The sequence below is a fragment of the Mustela lutreola genome, chromosome 2 (genome assembly GCF_030435805.1).
Source record: "Mustela lutreola isolate mMusLut2 chromosome 2, mMusLut2.pri, whole genome shotgun sequence".
Lineage (NCBI taxonomy): Eukaryota > Metazoa > Chordata > Mammalia > Carnivora > Mustelidae > Mustela > Mustela lutreola.
Genome location: NC_081291.1, coordinates 91,311,594 through 91,333,419, shown reverse-complemented (window position 1 = coordinate 91,333,419; position 21,826 = coordinate 91,311,594). Strand labels below are relative to the sequence as shown.

Here is a 21,826-nt window from a genome sequence, read left to right as displayed (position 1 = left end):
TAATATTTAATTTATTTGACAGAGAGAGATCACAAGTAGGCAGAGAGGCAGAGAGAGAGAGAGGAGGAAGCAGGCTCTCCGTGGAACAGAGAGCCTGATGTGGGGCTCCAACCCAGGACCCTGGGATCATGACCTGAGCCAAAGGTGGAGGCTTTAACCCACTGAGCCACCCAGGCACCCTGATACTATTTTAAACAGCAAAGTCCTAAATACTACAGTATGGATTCTGATTTTATTTCATACCTTCATATTGACGTCAGCCCCATTGCCCACTAGAAGCTCTAAACACAACGCTCCATGTGTTGATGCAGCAGCAAAGTGCAAAGGGGTAAATCCTTTCTCATTCTTTTGATTTACATTAGCACCACAGTCTATAAGTTCATTTACTACAACATCTTGTCCATTATAGCAGGCTACATGAAGAGGTGTATTTCCATAGGCATTTGGTTCATTCATCTATTGGAAGAAAAAAAAAATCTCAGTGTTAAAGTAGTCTTATTACTACAAGAATGAGAGCTCTTTTAGAGATGTTATGGTTGTAAGCATGTTAATGGAGTCAGAAACGGGTAAATACACAGGTAAGACTTTGAATTCTAAAGTTCTTTTAAAATAATGAACATTAACAATAGCATTTTGGTGTCAAATAGACTTTTCACATTCAGGGAATATAATTTACACTTGCAATGTCTACTTCAGACAAAACTGAATGATTGCAAGAGTGAAATTTTAGGAAAATGAAAACAACATTTTTTTTTTCAAAGATTGTATTTAATTATTTGATAGACAAAGATCACAAGTAGGCAGAAAGGCAGGCGGGGGGTGGGGGGGGAAGCAGGCTCCCAGCCGAGCAGGGAGCCTGATGCAGAACTCGATCCCAGGACCCCGAGATCATGACCTGAGCCAAAGGTAGAGGCTTCAACCACTGAGCCACCCAGGTACCCTGAAAACAACATATTTTTAAAGGTCTTTAAAGTAAGGTACAGTCATAAGAATTAACTCTAAGAATCATGATAAATGAACACAAACTAAAAATTCTGAGAGACATTGAATAACATGCTTATTTTCAGCCTTTACACTTGCAGTGACAAAAGATTGAAGTTGGTAACGAAGTAAAGGTCAGGATTTAAAAAACTGAGTGGTACCTTTTTCTATCTATTTCATTTTTCCAACAAAGTTGAGCTCTAGATATTTTCCAGCCTTAACATGTTAACATTTTACCAGAATGAATGTGCTCTCCATGCTGAGAAATAATTCTTGAGCCAAGTTTCTCTTTTAGTTCTGTTTCTAATAAATAAAATGGGTGAATACTTTAAAGCTTACATAATAAATGTGACCTTTGCCCAAAGAGATGTCTAGCCCTCACCCTTGTCTTCTGGGCGGTAATCTACGGTATATCCAATAGGAGTGTCCTCGTTTAGGGTGGGAGCTGGCTACACTGGATCTCAGAGTAGGACTGGCCATAGTCAATGTTCTGAGGATAGGATATGCCAATGCCACCTAAACCAACCATGTGATTTAGGATGCAGGATTTGGAGCCCTCAGTTATCAATGGACTTGGAAACTGAAATCAACCATGGGGGCAAGTGGTCAATCAATCATACCTATAGGGCGCCTGGGTGGTTCAGTTAGTTAAGCATCTTTCCTTGGCTCAGACCATGATCCCAGGGTCCTGGGACTGAAACCCATAACAGGCTCCCTGCTCAGTGGGGAGTCTGCTTCTCCTTTTCCCTCTGCCCCTGCTCATGTGCTCTCTCTCTCGTTCACTTTCTCAAATAAATAAAATTTAAAAAAAAAATTTTTTTTTTAAATAAAAATGTAAAGGAACCCCAATAAAAACTCTGAAAACAAAGCTCAGATGAGCTTTCCAGTTTGGCAATACTATGTGTATACTTTCACACGCTGATGCTAGGGGAGTAAGGAGTCCTAACACCATGGGGAAAGAATGAATGCTTTCTGTTTAGAATACTTCTGGACACTGCCCTATGTGTCTCTTCCTTTGGCTGATCTTAATTCACATCTTTTTTTGTATAATAAACTATGAATATAATAGTTGTCAGTGAGGTTTTTTGTTTTTTGTTTTTGTTTTCTTTTAAGTAGGCTCCATGCCCTGCATGGGGACAATATGGGGCTTGAACTCACAACCCTGAGATCAAGACCTGAGCCAAAATAAAGAGCTGGAGACTTAACTGAATGAACCACCCAGTGCTCCTTCAGTGAATTTTTTTTAATCCTTCTAGTGACTTAATGCCCCAATCCTGTAATTCATCAGAAGTAAGAGGAGCCTTATTTGGAAGTGCTCTCTTACTCTGAAGTTGGCCTCAACTTATCACAACTGTATATAACACTTTCTCTTCTGAAATCCCTGATAACAGAAATTGAAGAAAGTGAAAAAATAACACTTAACTTTAGTCAAAGTACCTACATTTCATCACTAAAAAGTAGGAGACACGGAACAGACTCTCCCTCAGAGTCTTCAGAACTTTGAAAGATTAAATTTGTTGTTTTAAGTCACTCACTTTATAGTAATTTGTTATGGAAGCCCTGGGAAACTAATAAATCACGCAATTAGAGGCCACATGTCAGTAAACAGCTCTAAGTCTCATCATTTATTCCAAAGAACTCTCTGTCACTAGAGTTTACAAATGTTTATTTTACTGTCAATAACACAAATTTAAAAAACTGCATCAGAATGGACATGAAACAGCAGTCAGAAATAAGATGCTCATTTATCTAGATCAAGGGTACTGTAAGACATTATGCTACTCTGATGAAATAGAGCTAGAAGAGCTGCTGAAAAATAAAACTTCTATCTATTTGCAATCTACAAGACCCTACCTAACAGTATGTTTAGATTTCTGCAACATCTCACAATCCTGACATTTTCAGTTCCTACTTGTTTGCTTTAGGCAAAGAGCTTCATATTATCCTTAAAGCTTCAGCTCTACAATTCTGCCTTGTGTTCTTTATCAAACTAGACTAGTACATTTTTTGGTTTGTTTTTGCAGTTGATCTAAAGTCTTCCCTCTAGCAGAGCCTAACCCTCTCTCCTAATTTGTTCTTTTTAATCCGTTCTGAAGAACCAGACAAGTCTGTCAGAACGTACCTAAAATAAGAGTAAATATACAAAGAGGGGCATAAAAGTCAAGTGCTTAAAGGATGGCCTGTGAAAGTGACAGGTATTGTTAGCTATCGTTGCAGGAATCAAATATAAAGCAGCAATTCTCCTAACTAAAAATATTTATTTTTAGGTATTGTTAGCTATTGTTGCAAGAATCAAATATAAAGCAGCAATTCTCCTAACTAAAAATATTTATACAGTAAGGAACACTTACAGTTTATGGGCAAGAAGCCTCTGGTTTTCCTGCCTAGCTCTTGCCAATATCCTGTAATGTGAACTGCTACAGTCAATTAAAGGGATTATTAGACTGAGCAAATAAGACTAACAGTAAACTAGCCACTTAGAAAAAATAATCCAAGTGTGTCTGATCAGCTAGTATGGAGCTATTAATCCTGGATAGTGATGAAGAAGAAAAACCTGTATCATTCATTCACCTTTGAAATATCCTTTACCTCTTAATATACTTTGACTAATTACATGATCAGATATTAACATACTATATATTATGTAAAGGACGACAAATATCTAATTAAAAGACAAAAATATTATTCTATAAAATTATCTTAAAATTTGAAATAACTTCTGCCAGCAATGAAATCATAAACACATAAATTGCCTCCTTCATTTATACTGTTCAATCTATACACCTACATCAACTCCAAGATCCAGAAGGTACTTGACTACGCTGATCATTCCACTAGAGGCTGCTGCATGAAGAGGTGTGTAAGACTTCTTATCCTTGCATGTCACTTCAGCTCCATGTGCCACAAGTAATTTCACTACTTCAATGTGACCTGAAAATGTGTTTATGAGAGGGAAAAAAAAAAAAGATGAGTATAGGAAAATATAAAATATAATCCTGGATATCTTTTTTTAAAAAAAGTAAAAATGCAAATTAACTAAATAATGCATAAGTCACCAATAAATCAAGGGTAAATTTTTTTTAAAAGATTTTATTTATTTGACAGAGAGAGATACACAGAGAGAGAGAGCACAAGTGCATAGAGTGGTAGGCAGAGGGAGAGGGAAAAGCAGGCTCCCAGCCAAGCAGGGAGCCTGATGTGGGGCTTGATTCCAGAACTCTGGGATCATGACCTGAGCCAAAGGCAGACATTAAAACCCACTGATGCACCCAGGTGCCCCAGAACTCAGGTAATTTTAATAAATGTTGACAGAGGTAACTAATTGAAAACATCATATTTGCTTATTTTATCCAGTGACAACCTTTTCTCTAGATAACCCTCTTTTTGTCTAGATCTTACTGTTTTCAAGATTGTTTAATACATTCTCAAGTTCTGAAATTTGCATTTTATGTCAGTGTAACACATTAGTTTACTTTTCTCTGCCTTAGTGGAATCTTCTACTTGAAAACCTGGGAGTGACTCTGTCTTGTTTCTTAAAAACGTTCAGCTTTTAGAACATGTGGTTAAAAACTTCTCTTCCCCTATTATTTCTACCAGATGTCCTTAACGAACTTCAGTTTGCTACTCACCTTTATATCAATCAGGACAGGGTTATATATGTTGTGGTTAACAATCAATTACTAGCATTTTATTTCTCATCAACACTATGATAGTTTGGCAAGAGGGGTCTGCTAAGTCATTCAAAGACACAGACTCATACAGCTGACATCATCTTGAATGTGGCCAGTCACTGTGCCAAATAGAGAACAGACTTTCTGTATACAAATACAGAACAGACTGTAGAATCTCAAATCAGCAATTAAATGCTTAAATTACTGCTCTGGCTGAGAGGTGATGTTGCTTTTAATTCACTAGTCAGAACTAGTCCCAGGCCCCAATATACCATACAAGGAGGCCAGGAAGGGAGACAGATATCCAGAAGGTGGGAGAACCACTATGCTCCTTTTATTAATCTCCCCGGTCTTTATCAGATTAGATTATACACTGCTTTCTTCCTCTATGAGTGATAATGCTTCCTACCTCTGTGCCTTTGTTAATGAGATTCCTTTACTGCATGGAATGTTTTGCTTGGATGCCTCTTTGCAAGCACTGTACTGATTGATCCCTGAAGGCCCACATGAGTACTCATTTTCCCTGATCAACTCTGTCATTTCTCTTTCCTAGAAGTCTTAAAAGCCAAAAGCACCATATACCTGTAAATACTATCTAATAAGTATGTAATACCTTCTGATAGTTCCTTAACTTGAGTCATTACTTAATTGCCCCAAATTACTTTTATGCACTGCTTTAAGAGCATGAGTTAACATGAGGTGGTAATCAAGGTAAACAGTATTTATTCAGCACCTTCTATGTCAAAATCATCACCTTAAGGTGACTGGAGGTAGAACTTGGCTGAATACTGCTAGAAGTACTGAAAGTGAGAGGAAAGATGAATGTGTAAAAAGGATCTTACAGAGGTTCATGGTAAGAGCAAACAAGGGGTAGGGAGGAGAAAATGATCAATTCTTTGGGGAAAGAGATGTCGCTCTGACCTAATAACAGATAATTCAGTAATAGCATAAGGATAAAGTATACAGCCTAACAGAAAAGGGGAACTTCAACCAGGGGACAGAGGGCCAGGGCAAATAACGAAGTCTGTGAGAAATACAGTATAAGACCACATGTAATTTTAATGTCTCTTGCACTAATATTGACCAACTCCCTGAATATAACACCTAGAGAGAACAATGACTTGGACTTCTGGTCTATGAGACCAGTCAATTGCTCCCTACTTTTACTTGTTTAGTTCTCTTTAATCCTGAATGCTTCGGATAGCTGAACAATTTTAGAAGCTATGTGTCAATACTCCTCTTTTTCCATGCTGAAAGAGGTAGGGAAAGAATTATAAATCCCTCAATGTTTATGCTCAAAAATTAAATAAGACCCAAGAAACAGGGAACATCTTTTTAAATCTACTACTGGCCTGAAAAGCAACACCTAGTGCATCAAGGAAAACAAAGCCATCTGAGGAGGGCTCCTGATATATACACACCCAGCTATTCTGAGAGCTCAATTAGAGGCAACCCACAAAATCTTCTGGGCTTCAATTTCATGAAAATAGCTGTTTAGTTAAGTCTTAATTCTTTGGAGGTAAAAGGCCTGATGCATTCTGCTTTGAGTTTAAACCCCTTAATATAAGGTATGCAGTTTTAAATGATGCAGATCAGCTGCTCCCAGAAGGATAAGGTACACTAGAATATTCAGAAAAGTCCCCAAAGACTTAAAATATGAAAAATGTACAGGCTGTGAGGAGGGGACTTTAGGATGCTATAGGAGACTTGTTTCTGGATGTTTACCTCCAAGTAACAGAAGAAAGTTGCCCATGATGTAACCAGAGGCACGAATCTTTGGTGTGAGAGAAACATCAGATGCCCAAAATGTTCAGCTTTTGGCTTTCAAAAGAGGGACATCTGATAAGGATGTTAACTTCCAGGAACTTTCATTTTTGATACTCCTTTACACTCATGCTAAAGGACAGACTTGCAATTCAATATGGATTCTGCTCTTTTTGTTTTTCTACTATAGGCAAAAAATTTTCCTGGACCTTGGGTTATCTACATAATAGGTTTGAGTGCATTTATTTTCTTCCACTATAATATTTTACAATTTTATATAGTTTTAAAAATTAACAGTCTTCCATCAAATTTTCCTTTAATCTTTTATTTTTAATGTGAGAGACAGGAAAAGACAAAACCAAGACCAGGAAGTACTGAGGTTAAGTTATGCCTATAAGAAGGGTAGCTGGCTAAATGTGTTTGTAATCAGGCAGTATGAGTGGTAAATCAAGGAATAACTCCAGTATTACACAGGTCAGTCCATATGCAGTTTTTCTTAAGCCACAGGAGCCAGAAGAGCAGAAGCAGAATTACACCTTTGTCAGGGAAGAGAAAAAAACTCTGAGACTCCATGGCTGCAAAAAGGAGGAGCTGTTTTTTCAGTTTTATTTTGGAAAACTTGAAAAATTAATGTCTATATTCATATCTTTCAGAGGTACAACGCTGGACCTGTAGGACTTGCAAGGTTCATGGCAGGTTATACTTCCTCCATGCTTAGAGATGTACTTCTATATGCATGGTCTTGGCGCCCACGAGTCAGTATTTCTACTCTGCTCTTTTTCTGCACTTAAAAATATATTGAGGTAAGCTCAAGATCTGCCTGCTCTCTGGCTGTCCAAGTTACCTCCAGAACCAGCTAATGTTTTTGGTAGTGCCCTGGACACAATGTTGCATGATTTGGGGTGGTCTACCGCAAGTCTGTTTTCCCATGAGCTTTGCTAGTTTTAGAGTGCAATTTTGCAAATCCTGAGATTTTTGAAGAACATATATATCATGTTACTACAGAAAAACCTATATACTCTAAGCCTTAGTTCCCTTCTATGAAATTACTGTTGTAGAAATCAAACACAATGATGCCTATTCAACACAGTGGTAGCCCAAAATAATAGGATTCCTAAAGCATCTTCCTAACTTCTACCTTAATATTCCCATAAAAACAAGGATGGATGTAAGAATGGGCTTTCAGTAAACACCAACTTAGAAAAATTATGTTTCCCAGACCTGTGTCTAGTGTCTCTCCCTTTAAAGGTAAAAATTATTACTATTATTTTTAAAAATTTCATTTATTTATTTGACAGAGATCACAAGTAGTCAGAGAGGCAGGCAGAGAGGCGGAAGCTGGCTCTCTGCTGAGCAGAGAGTCCGATGTGGGGCTTGATCCCAAGACCCTGAGATCATGACCTGAGCCGAAGACAGAGGCTTAACCCACTGAGCCACCCAGGTGCCCCAACAGAATTATTTTTAATCAGCTTTTAGGAGAAGAGGACCCAATACATTCTTGTTCTGGCAAACCCCTCCCACTACCAGGCTGGTTCCACTTGGGCAGCAAATTTAGATATGGTGTAACTTCCCACTATCCTAAAAAACAGATGTCATACCAAATGCAGGAACTAAAACGTACAAATTTTCCTGAGTACATAATGTCAGAAAATGAAATTCAAAATGTACATACCCATATATGCTGCCCAATGAATAGCCCGTCTATCTTTCTTGTCAAAAGCATTAATATTGGCACCTCTAGACAAGAGTAGTTTGACCATCTGTAATAAAAATAAATTTTCATTAAATTCAGAAGTAGAATTATTCATGAATGTCCCTCATGATGACTACTCATCTCAATCTCTCTGAATTTCTGCATTTGTAGAAAGGAAGAAGCTAGACTAAATATTAAAGATTCTTTAACGTAATTTAATAAATAGTAAAACAAAATATGAAAAAAAGGATTTGCAATGGGTGTTATTGAGCAGGTATCAGTATCTTTTAAAGATGCTACTTTGTGTCCTGATATTTTATGAACAATGAAGTACAAATCTGGAAGGTCTAAAGGCGGAATAGTTAACAACAGGTTTATTTCTTTTAAAAGCCCAAGGTGTTTTTAAAATATAAAGTGTATTCTTATCCCAGAAATGTCTTGAATTCAAACACAAATGCACTATATATAATATGATTAGACCTGAGGGTCACTCCACACAGTCTGCTTACCTCATAATGTTTCAAGAACAGTATTTCTATTCCATCTAACCATATTTACAATGGATTCCCCCATGGAAAAGGGCACTCCATGTTTCAAAAAAGGGACACAACTGTGACCTAAATTGCAGTGAAGGCAAGGATTCTTTATGTTGCAAAAAACAGAGAAACAGTGAAAACAACACTGTAGCCACTAGCTCTCAACCATGGAATCTTGGCAATGTCACTTTACCTCTTTGAGTCTCTGTGTCTACAACAAAAACAAAGGACTGGACAAGCTGTCCTCCAAGGTTCTTGTAATTCTGGTGTTTTCTTCTTTCCTAAGCCTTCTATGGACACATAAACCCCACTCTTTGCCACTGTCAACACCTAACATTAGGCAATGTTTGTTGTGTAAGATAACTAAATACTAATTTTCTTAATTTTTTTCTTTTGAGGGTCTGTTATCAAAAAATTTCTGACTAAATGTTGATAATAAACTACAAGAACATCTTTTCCAAACTCTTTTTTCCTTTGCTACTATCCTTCTGGGAACCCTATGAAACTGCTCTTCCTTTATTATTTTTTCCACAACAGGACATACTTTTCACATTGTGTATTCTTGACAGTGTTCTCTGTTGTCTTTTCAGGTTGACCAGGAAATTCAAAAGCATGGGTTCTATCTGAGAAGTAAACTTCTCAATTTGAGAAATTTATATCATGAACAGAAGTCTGAGGATTTACTGAAGGCAAAATTAGATAAAAACAAACAAGAAAGTTTGTTTTTTTGTTTTTGTTTTTTTTTGCTATTCCCATGGACTGAATCACTAAAAAGGGTAAGTTCATTAACTATTGGGGTGGGGAGTGGCAGGATGAAAGGAGAGAGAATGACTGTCTAATCGAACACCACCTACCTCACCATGTCCACTAAAAGCTGCATGATGTAATGCAGTCCTCCCCGCTCTATCAGACACGTTTACATTACTCAGAAGAGGTACCAAAGCTTCAGCACACTTTACAGCTTTATTAGCAGCAGCTATGTGTAAAGGGGTTTGCCAATTTTTGTCTCGAGCATTAACATCTGCAGAATGCTTCAAAAGTACCTGCACTGCTTCCTGAAACATAAGAAGATAAAAGTTACAAAACACAAATGATTTAATAGTTTTATTTTATTTTTAAGATTTTATTTATTTGTGAGAGAGAGAGAGAGAAAGAATACAAGCAAGGAGGGTGGCAGGCAGAGGGAGAAGCAGGCTCCCTGGCTGAGCCAAGGAGCCCAATGGGGGACTCAATTCCACGACCCTGGGATCATGACCTAAGCTGAAGGCAGACACTTAACTGACTTGAGCTACCCAGGTGCGCCGAGTTAACAATTTTAGAAACTGTATATATATTAAGTAACTAATATTTCCAGAGGAAATAAAAAGTCTGGTAGAACCTGCTATAAAAAGTAGGAATTTACCCAAGAAAACAAAATATTTTGGACTAAAGGCAGTACTACTCAGAGCTGTTAAAAGATGCACTGAGATAAAACATTCCCCTTTTCTGTCCTCCTATAAAAGGCATAACAATATCAAAATGTGCAAAAACAGATACTGATAAATATTCTTTAAAAATATTCATTATAGGGGTGCCTGGGTAGGTCAGTTGGTTAAATGTCCCAACTCTTGATTTTGGCTCAGGTCATGATCTCAGGGTTGGGAGATAGAGTCCCATGTCAGGCTCTGTGCTCAGCAGGGAGTCTGCATGAGTATTTTCTCTCTCCCCCCACTTTTGCCCATGCTCTCAAAAAAAAAAAAAAAAAGGAAAAAGAAAAAATGTTCATTACTTCTCTTGTTTTTCTAGATAATAAGATACAATTAATTTATACTTTCAACAGTTTTAAGGAATTGTTTGTTTTGCAATAAAATATATAAAAATTTAAAGCATACTATCTCCCAAATTAGTATACATTATATTTTACAAATGGAAAAATCACTAGTATCTAGTTTATTAGAGACAGAGGGAGAGAGAAAGATAGAGAAATAGATGCTGTGATAAAGTTATTGTTAAGAAGTTTATTTAGGGCGCCTGGATGGCTCAGTTGGTTAAGCAACTGCCTTCGGCTCAGGTCATGGTCCCGGAGTCCCTGGATCGAGTCCTGCATCGGGCTCCCAGCTCCATGGGGAGTCCGCTTCTCCCTCTGACCTTCTCGCCTCTCATGCTCTCTCTCAAATAAATACATAAAAATCTTTTTAAAAAAAAAAAGAAGAAGAAGTCTATTTAAAAGCTTAGTATCCAAAGGGATTTATCTCCCAGAAGCACAAGGAAAACTTCACAATACATCTATAAATTGGGACTCATGGCTAGATACTAAGGAATCCAGTATGCTATCTACATTAAGCACTACAGTCAGAACTAAACTTAGCAATAATTTCTCCTTGCAGTGATAATCCTATCTTTGGCAGATGAATGACAAAGTACACATGAACTGAAAAAGACCAGAATCAGAGCTAAGCCCACTAATACTGACTTTTGGTTTTCTTTCTTGTCCTTTTTTCTTTTTTCCCCCAAGATTTTTTTAATTTATGGATGCCTGGGTGGCTCAGTGTGTTAAGCCTCTGCCTTTGGCTCAGGTCATGATCTCAGGGTCCTGGAATCGAGCCCCACATTGGGCTCTCTGCTCAGCAGGGAGTCTTCCCCCGCTCCCAACCTGCCTCTCTGCCTACTAGCGATCTCTCTCTCTCTGTCAAATAAATAAATAAAATATTTTTTAAAAGTTTTTGTTTATTTATTTGACAGACAGAGATCACAATTAGGCAGAGAGGCAGGCAGAGAGAGAGGGAGGGAAGCAGGCTCCCTGCTGAGCAGAGAGCCCGATGCGGGGCTTGATCCCAGAACCCTGGGATCATGACTTGAGCCGAAGGCAGGGGCTTTAACCCACTGAGCTGCCCAGGCGCCCCAATAAATAAAATATTTTTTAAAAAAGATTTTTTATTTATTTGAGAGAGAGAGACAGACAGAGAGAACATGTGCAAGCTAGCAGGAGAAGGGGTAAAGGGAGAGGGAGAGAGAATCCCCAAGCCAACTTGGGGCTCCATCCCAGGACCCTGAGATCATAACCTAAGCTGAAACCAAGAGATGGGCTCTTAACCAACTGAGCCACCCAGGCCCCCCGCTGACCACTGATTTTTCTTAAAAAAACAAAATAAACAAAATTAAAAAGTGTTCCCAAGCATTAAGCAACTATCAGTATGTCAAGTAGGAAGGAAGACAACTAAAAATACTATTATCTGTGATTCACAAATAGTTTTTTGCACCTTTCAAATAAAAAGTAATCAGAACTATTTGAAATATGGGAAAGAGTGTAAGTATTTAACAAGACTGATAAAAGATTAGAGAGATCCCTAGTAGTCTATCAATCTCCTAAGGAAATCAGCCAGCAAAGAAAGATATATATGGAGACATACTCTAGGCCCCCAAATTCTACTCTAGCTATCTGCTCCAGAGAAATTTTCTTTTTTAAAGATTTTATTTATTTATTTGACAGGCGGAGATTACAAGCAGGTGGAGGGGGTGGGGGCAGGGAAGCAGGCTTCATGCTGAGCAGAGAGCCCGATGTGGGGCTTGATCCCATGACTCTGGGATCATGACCTGAGCCGAAGGCAGAAGCTTTAACCCACTGAGCCACCCACCCAGGCGCCCCTGGCCCAGAGAAATTTAAAAAGACCCACCCACTCAAGAATAGCCACAGCAGGTTTATTCATAAGAACCAAAAAGCAGATATGCAAACTGTTGTGTATCATATAATAAAATACTCCTCAGCAACAAATGTATACAATATGAAGGAGTCTCAAAAATATTAAGTAGAACAAAAAATTCACAGCACAAGAATACATAGTGTATGATTACATTTTTATAAAGTTCTAGAATAAGTCAAATTATCCTATGGTAGAAGATATCAGAACAGTGGTTGCCTCTGGGGACAAGGAAGACTGACTGGAAATGGACATGAGGTAACTTGCTGGACTGAAGGAAATTTTCCATATTTTATTGGGAAAAAACTTACAAGAGTGGGTACATGGATGGATACCTGTGTCAAAACTCAACACTATATACAGCATCTCTGCATTTACTTTAAGTTATACTGCAATTAAAAAAAAGGAATATGGAAAAAATGATACAGAAAGGAAATGGTACAAACACACCATCAGGATTCTCCATCTCAAGAAGGGCATCCTGTGACTTAGAGGATTAAAACTAACACTATACTGGAAAATGTTAGTTAGTGTGCTAATGGATATACCAGAAAATAATTAAAAACAAAACGAACAATTTGTAATTGGATAAATTAGGCAAACAGCATACTACAGATGCCAGGCTTGCCTTATTCATTCCCACTCTGGAATTCACAGTGCATACATTAAATCCTCTGAAAAGTTTGGAGAATACTTATGTTCCATTAGCAAGAAATAGAAAAATCAAAACTATTCTTCTGTTTCACTGAAAAGCAGAAATAAATACAGTAGGTAAAGGAAGGTAGATGGTACCTAAGAAAGGCTATAAACACAATTACTAAGATCCTAGAATCAACAGAGAGCAAAGTTTGAACCATGGGTTCACTGCTATAGACCAATGGCGGTGTTCTCCTGCCACTCATATGCTGAAGCCCTAAACTCCCAGTGTAACTGTATTTGGATATAGGGTCTTTAGGAACTAATTAAACATAAATGAGATGGAATGGAGGCAACCTAATCTGATAAGACTGGCCGCTTTTTAAGAGGAGGAAGAGAAAGATACCCCCAAACACACAGTAAGAAGTAGCAGTTTGCAAGCCCAGAAGATAGCCCTCATCAGAAATGGACTCTGTTGGATCTTGATCTAGGACTTCTAGCCTCCAGGCTATGAGAAAATCAGTTTCTGTTGTTTAAGCCAGCCAGTCTGTAATATTTTGTTATGGCAACCAAAACTATTATCACTCAGAATAGTATGTCAGATCACAGTAACAGTGATCTTTGAAAATTCAGAAAAATCATATCTACAGATGGGATGGGAGACATTAAACCAAATCAAACAGGCAAATTTCTTTATCTCTCTCTTTTTAGAGAGAGCATGCAAGAGTCAGGGGAGGGGGAGGTGGAGAGGATCTTATGCTGCTCCATGCCCAATGTGGAGCCCAATCCACAGCTCAATCTCACAACCCTGAGGATCATGACCTGAGCCAAAATCAAGAGCGGACACCAACAGACTGAGCCTTCTAAAAGGGCAAATTTCTGGAAATTACAAATCAATGAGCCTGATGTCATAACCTAATTTCTAGATCACATTATTACATTATAAGCTTTTAGAAAATGATATAGGGATAATAAAGGGTACACTTGGTTTTACGAATGGCAAATACCATAGTAACCTCAATCCCAATTTTTCCATTATCAGACACTGTCTATGTGTAAGAAATGCTGCACATGTGCCTTGACTTTGGAAAAACATCTAAGAAAAGATCCTAGGATACTTCTAATAAGATTATGAAATACGGGGTGATGACCTAGGTTTAAATAATTTTACCTAAAGAGTATTTATTCATCACTTGGGTCAATCTAGAAGAGTCTATGGAGCACTAGCCATCTGTGGCTCCTTTTAGGAATTCTTCCCATTGATTTGAAGTCATGCACAGGAAAAAGGGCTAACACATTTGCAAATAAACTTTAATAGCTGGATGGGCTGTTAATATCTCATGTGATAATATAAACTCAGTTTCTTGATAAAACTAAGATGTAATTTCTCGAGCTAAGTTAAAAAAAGTGTATGTGTGTATATCTTCCAGAGGATCTAGCAGTGTAATGGGCTTCTTAAAAAACAAGCAAACAAAACCCAAACACAGACACATACACAAAATCCTAATACTCAGAAATCAATTTATTCAGAAGAATACTCTGCATTTACAGAGAGCAGAACTGTACAGTCCACTAGAAGAGTGGAAGCCACAAACCACTGGTGGAGATGAAACAAATCAGCTAGCCAATAAGAAGTGTGTGGAAGCCATGTCACTGAGGGAGAGTGAGGAGCTCAGGATATAAAACCAGAAGCAGCCATTCTCAACCTAGGTACCATGAGGGGATTAGCCCTAAGGCATCCTCTGTGTGATGAATTAATTTCTCCACTATGCTCTATAATGGTGTTAGCTTCCAGAGGCGTTGGAGGATTGAGAAAATAGTCACTGATAACCCTGTCGTAGGGTTTACTTCTCTCGTGGTATCTCAAAAACATAAACCAAAGCTGTCTAAAATTTGTCTTTTCCATACCCCTCTGTGGCTATACTTATTATTAAATGAAACTAATCAAATTATTGATCTATTATAATTTAATTAATTAATCAATTAATAAATTTATTAATAATCACCAATATTATTAACAAATATATAGTATGTATTATATAATTATAAAATATATAAATATATAATGTAATACATATAAAATATTAATAATTGATATAACTATTAATAATTATCAAATTATTAAAGTAAATAAACTCTCTTGGGTGCCTGGGTGGCTCATGACCTCTGGCTCAGGTCATGATCTCTGGGTCAGGGGATCAAGCCCCGCATCGGGCTCTCTGATCAGCAGGGAGCTTGCTTCCCCTACCCTCTCTGCCTACCTCTGCCTACTTTGTGATCTCTGTCAAACAAATAAATAAAATCTAAAAAAAAAAAAAAAAGTATAACTCTGTTTTGCACCCAGGATGTAACTGAAGAAATTAAAAGAAGCTGGGTGAAACTGATAATCTTGACTAGGTTTCCTGCAAAAGAGCAATATACTGCAAAGCCCAGTAAGTTTTAGGCTGAAAGCAGACTTAAGAAACTTCTTAGGATCACTGCTTTCCGGCCTATAGCCTGCCTTCAAGCTCAGGCTAAGCACACAGTTTTAAAAAATCAGCTGTCAAGTCTTTGGGAAGAACCTGTCATCTTCCTCTAATATTATTTTCTTTAAGAATTTTTGGCCTGTTTTACAATCTCTACAAATATACCAAAGTGTTCCTTCTTATGACTTAAGTTGGCAAAACACCAATTTTAGAAATCATATTTCCAAGAGTCATACTAAAAAATGGATAGGTCTAACTTATTAATAGGTTCCAAAGATAGTATGTTTATCTTCCTTAACTGCCCTTGTTTACAGAAACTCTTTACAAGAGGGGTAACCACAAACTTAATTAACATTCCCATGGAATTTCATTGTTCAAAGTATTTTGGTTAATGTCTTAGATTTCATGATAATCCCCAGTTCTGCCCAAGATCCCACAGCTAGTACAGCCAGTTTCTCCAGATGCAAGTTCCACATTTCAACAGCTCCCAGATCCACAGTAAGATGTGTGCTACAGCATACCACTTACTACTATTCCCTCTCTCCTCCTTCCAACTAGGAGGCTACATCTAACACTGCCTCTGTCACATCGCAGGGTTTGAAATCCTTCCAAGCCACTGTGCCCCTACTTCTCTTCACTTGTTCTGGGCTCAACACATAGTTCCCAATGAGGAATACAAAGAAGAATGAAGAGATACGAGTTCTCTGGGAACAATGCTTTTTAAAAATGCACCTAATATAAAATGCATCTAATAATTTTAGAAAGAGAGTAAGATGACAGAAAAAAGAGGGTCCAGGTTTTCATCCCATCTCTGCTACTGAAAAGTTGAGTGGTTTCTGGCAAACCATTAGCTACAATCCCCTCAAAACACCTATCCTATATGGATATCAAGAGGACTAGAAGATATGAAAAACATAAAAATGAACGTTCTCCAAAATGTCAGTTATCTTGAAGAACAAATCATACACAGTGTTATAAATAAGAAGAAACTGTTCTTCCCCATAAGATACCTAACATTTTTAGGTTGTATATTTAGAACTGGTAAAATGTGAGACCATGTCATGTTTTTGACGCTAATTTTGGTGTTTAAACAGTATTTCTTTCCTTTTTTAAAGACTTATTTATTTATTTATTTATTTTGACAGAGAGAGAGATCACAAGTAGGCAGAGAGGCAGGCAGAGAGAGGAGAAGCAGGCTCCCCACAGAGCAGAGAGCCTGATGCAGGGCTCGATTCCAGGACCCTGAGACCATGACCCGAGCTGAAGGCAGAGGCTTTAAGCCACTGAGCCATGCAGGTGCCCCCCGTGTTAAAACAATATTTCAATGAACTGTTATATACTGCTGAGATTACTTCTTGATCATGGTGAGGAGAACCCTTGTAGCATGTTCAGGAGAGAAAAGACTGAGGAGGATTTTATAGGTATAGAAAGTAATCTCTCTTGTAGGACATATATGACAGAGAGTTTTCTACTCTCTGCAGTTCAGACTCTCCAAGAGAACTTGTCACAAAAGAGATGGGAGAACAGTTAACTTGGTCTGTACAAATTCTAAAGTAAAATAACCAGTCTAGGTATTTTTAGTTGCTTTTTCCTTTTTTTGAAAACAATGAACTTGAATATGGGCTCAAAGGCAAGCCTACTTAATGCTTTTATTACAATATATTTACTAAGAGAAATTTCATACCTCACTACAAGATGCAACTGCTCTGTGTAAAGGTGTCAACCATTTGCTGTCTTTGGCATTAACTCTAGCTCCTGCAACAAGAAGAAAAAAATAAATTGAAATATTTTGCATAAATATTTTAAATAAATCTCCTGAAATATTAGTTATATATTATAGTCCAAATTGGATAAGTAACAACTGAAAAAGTGGTACTTTATTTTTTATACTTTCTGCAAATAAATTACTAAGTTATAAAAACAAAACTAGCCAAAAAAGTATTCTTTTTATTAAAAATAAAAGAAACATCACTTTATATATAAACTAGAAAAGCACCTTTATACAGAGCATATTAAAGTAAAATAAGTCCCCATTTTAGAATGTGTCTTAAAAACTCAAAATAAGAATATTCCTATGTAAAAGGCAGACCATTACAAAGTCTTCATTACATTTCTTTACTAATGAATGTATCATGTTATAAAGCAATATAATATCAAAATATTTCTCCAATGAGGATTAAAAATGCATTCGTACTATAAAGTTATTTTGTAAAATGGATACAGTAGCTATATAGACTTAGGAAAAAAACTGAGAAAGAACTGAACAAACCCACACGTCTTTCTGGGTTATACCTAAAGCTTTAAAGAATTTTTAAAAAATCAACTACATACAGTTATTTAAAAATCATTGAGTCAATAGACAAAAATTATCCTTTACAGAATATAAATGCACTTCGTAAGACAAAAAAATGTATTATGTAATTGGGGTGGGGAGGTGGAATCTATTGCTTATATAAAATCCACTGATTTGGTACCTATACCCCAAACAGAAGGAGCAAGCAAACTATAGGACAGGTATATATCGAACTAGACAGAAATAGCCCTGGCTCTTAAAAGTATAGAGAAACTGGTGACAGGTCCTACACTGTAAGCAACCTTAGATTTATATCCAGGATCACAGCTAGCAAGTAAGAAAGGGCTTTAGAAATCTACCTCCTCATTTTCTAGATAACAAAACACAGGTACAGAGAATAGTTTAACATCAAAGTCCAGTACAGTAGAATCAAGGCTAGAATTCAGATGTCCTAATGTTTGCATTCCATGTTTTGAGAGTGAGGTTCCAGGGAATAATCAAATGCAGTGACTCTGAGTCATAGCTCTAATTACTACCTATGGGTTCCTAACTAGTTGTGTGATCCCTCTGAACAAAAGTTTCTTCATCTATAGAGCAGATCCTCTAATGCCTTGTAACTAAAGTTTGACATAATAAACACAAATTCATTAGATGCATTAGATACAGATGTTAAAAATAGATTTAAAAGTCCTGAAAATAAGAGAAAAAAAGAAATGAAATACAAGTGTATAAAATCATTCACAAATGAAACAGTTGAAATTCTGAGAGTAACTGAACTCCTGAGTAGAGACAAGTGAGGACACTGGAAGAATTAAGAACCAATATGATAGCTTTCGCGACTGCTCAACTAGGCTTTAGAAGAAAGGGACTCAGCAGAATAAAGAAACAGCTAGAGCGAATGGTATATTTATGTAATAAATGTGAACAACTATCTGCTATGCTTTTAGGAGACCAAGATGGTTAAAACATAGACTGTGAGACCACAACGAAGTCAGCATTTGTTCTGGATAAAAGGCAGAATGTAGATATTGCAAACATTTAAAATGCACATAGGTTAAAAGGTTGGAGTCTGCAGAGATGGTAAAGGGGTAATATAGAAGCTAGGCTCTGGCTCTTTCATTCTCCCATTTATCTGGTTGGAACTTCAAAGATTCTCCATAATCCTTGTACCTCTTTCTACAATTTTCTGTTATGTGCATAGTAAAAGGGCAAATCCTGGCATTAAGGCCTGAAAGGTAGTGACTCGCTCAGAAAAGATAGGTACTCTGGAAAGACAAGGGTAGAAAAGAATGAGGCCTGATAATGGGTCTTCAGCAAATGGGAAGGATCATTAAGTCTGATTCTAGGCATTAATTAACAAGGAAATTGAATGTGGCTATCACAAAAAATGGGAAGAATCTCCATGTACTCATAAAGAGCTGAGAAATAAAAAGTGAACAAAACAGTGAGAACTGGATGAGTAATGTTCTTTAATTTTATGTAGAAAATAGAATACGTAAGTATAAATATCTATACTCATATTTACTTTATATACATAAGGAAAGCGTGAAGGAACACTAAGACATTAATAACAGTGGCTGCCTATGCATTTGTATAGGTAGTGAGGTACAATGAGAACTGGGTGATAGGGGACTGAGGTAGAAAGGCAACTTTACTGTATACCACATAACTTTATATAAATTTCAAAATTTTAGAATAAAACTGAAATACTATTTATTAAAAAAAAAAGAAAGAAGAGAAAAATGTATTTGAGAAGGAATAAAAGAGAGGCCATAAAAAAATTCCAAGAATTTGGCTTCAAGTGCAAAGAAAAAAATTAGGAAGTAACTAGGTAGAGGGTAAAGATAGTTCTTTCTTTTGAACATGGGTTATAAGATACACAGTTAAAGAAAGAAAATCTAATTTTGATGCCCACTTAGCAGCCCAAAGTAAAAGACACTGCTGGTTTCATTCTTCCATTTTAAGTTATGATAATTAATTAATTAGTCTTCACTTTTCATAACAACTTTAGTAACAAATTCAAAGTTAATTTATCAAAAAACCTAAGTGACTACAACAAAGAATCTACTAATGGTTTACTGAGGATACAAAATACTACTAGTTGGTACTAATATAACAGATGATGTGACCAAAAAATGTGACTTGTCCTTTTTAAATTCTAAAAACACTTATCCCCAGGAAGATCAGCACCATAGCATTCTAGACCTCTGATCATAATCTTTCCAGAAGGCACTCATTTTGTTAAGTCATGTGTTTCTTTTAATAGCACTAATCAAATGTTTTAATTCCTTGTAGATTAAAGGTCAAGTATACAAGAAATGGTTAACTATTTCTAAGGACACCAAAAGAACAAATATCTCCCCTGCACACATCCACTAATTAGTATACACTTTACATATTAACAAACAAATATGGCATAGCAATATACATTACAAAGTGGCAACTATCTGTAAAATGAAAAATGGAGTAAGAAAAACAAACATGATGGCTCACTTCAGATGTCCAGGTTCCTAGAGCTCATCTCATGTGAATTCTGAAGGTAACCAGGCTTTTGTTCTACACAGACAGCTCCAAAATTAACCAAATATTCATAAACACAAGCTACAAAGTCATTCCAGTAATGAAAAATACTTCCAGAGTAAAGTTTCTCAGTCTAAAAGCTGAAAACCAGCCACAAAGGCTAACAATGAAGATGGAGAAAGGGGAAAAAAAAAATCATACTGACTCAAAACATAAAAGTCTTTGATAATCAAATGTAACAGCTCTGGTGGAAACATCACATACTCTGAACATGGCAGAGTATAATGTTTGTAGTTTATAAGGATAATCTTGAGTCACCAAGGAAAGATTAATTACTTTACTATTTCCTAGTCATTAAAAATGAAGAGCATATAAAATAGCAGCCCCATCCCAAATGTTGAAGTTAGATTACTGGGAGACCCTCAGATAAGAGGAAGCACTGTTAAGAAACTGAAGACAGTAAAGATAGCAATTTAAAGATGATAACTGATAACTACTGCAAACCAACATTTCCAGAAAACCTCCCAAGTGCTAGGAGCACATCTCATTAAATCCAAGGTAGTTATGCCCAATTGTGTATCAAATACTTTCTTTACCAGTCTTCCATTCCCCCCCGCCCCACAAAATTCACATATAAGGGAAATCCATGAGCTCTCCCTTAAGATGATAAATAAGCAGCCAGGACGTATGCCACATCAAGTATCTGAATTTAGAATCATCTTCCAGAGTAGAGATGTGATTAGATTTCTGTAATGTTAAAAGCAAAAAGAAAAAAAAAGCAAGCAAAAAACTGTAGGGTAGGGGCGCCTGGGTGGCTCAGTGGGTTAAAGCCTCTGCCTTCCGCTCGGGTCATGATCACAGGGTCCTGGGATGGAGCCCCACATCAGGCTCTCTGCTCAGCAGGCAACCTGCTTCCCTCTCTCTCTCTGCCTGCCTCTCTGCTTGCTTGTGATCTCTGTCAAATAAATAAATAAAATCTTTAAAAAACAAAAACAAAAACTGTAGGGTAACCCAAACAGGTTGTATCCATTTGATACCACCATTAGATTATATAGAAAAATTCAGATAACCAATTTCCTCTCACCCAGTCTTTTCACTTAATAATTCATACATATAAAAATGTACTGACAGTTTTTGAAAGAAAAAAATTAAGATTTTCCAGAATTGGGTCAATGTCTAGTTCATCTGAAGATAAAAAATCTGGGGCATCCAGGTGGCACAGTCAGTTAAGCATCTGACTCCTGGTTTCAGCTCAGGTAGTGATCTCAGGGTTGTGAGATCAAGCCCCACGTCCAGCTCCATGCTCAAGGCAGAGTCTGCTTACAACTCTTTCTCCTGTGTTCTCTCCCTCTCTCAAATAAATAAATAAATAAATAATCTGATTTACTTACATCAGTCTATTCTGAGCTCTAGACAACAATGCAGCTGAAGAGAAGTCTGGACTTGTGAGGACATACTCAGGCATTAGAGGAAGGAGCCCAGAGGCAGGACCTATGATCTAATAATGGCTCTGTAACAACATGTCGTGTGACCTGGGGCTGTTCCCCAGAGCCTAGACCTTCATGTTGTTAATCATAATCTCTGCCTCCT

At 37.1% G+C, this 21,826-nt stretch overlaps 1 protein-coding gene across 11 annotated transcripts in view; it reads right to left on the bottom strand.

Moving 5' to 3' along the window:
* ANKRD28 (ankyrin repeat domain 28) overlaps window positions 1–21,826 on the bottom strand; it is a 202,800-nt gene that overhangs the window by 46,494 nt on the left and 134,480 nt on the right. For 6 of the 11 annotated variants that reach the window (XM_059162552.1, XM_059162554.1, XM_059162553.1 and 3 more), the window contains 5 exons: window positions 17,108–17,178; window positions 9,500–9,700; window positions 8,089–8,176; window positions 3,770–3,912; window positions 244–456 (listed from right to left, as the gene is read on the bottom strand). In XM_059162552.1, the coding sequence (XP_059018535.1) occupies window positions 244–456; window positions 3,770–3,912; window positions 8,089–8,176; window positions 9,500–9,700; window positions 17,108–17,178 (716 nt within the window). The remainder of the gene's footprint in view (window positions 1–243; window positions 457–3,769; window positions 3,913–8,088; window positions 8,177–9,499; window positions 9,701–17,107; window positions 17,179–21,826) is intronic. The other 5 variants (XM_059162560.1, XM_059162556.1, XM_059162561.1 and 2 more) reach the window with 1 other exon arrangement.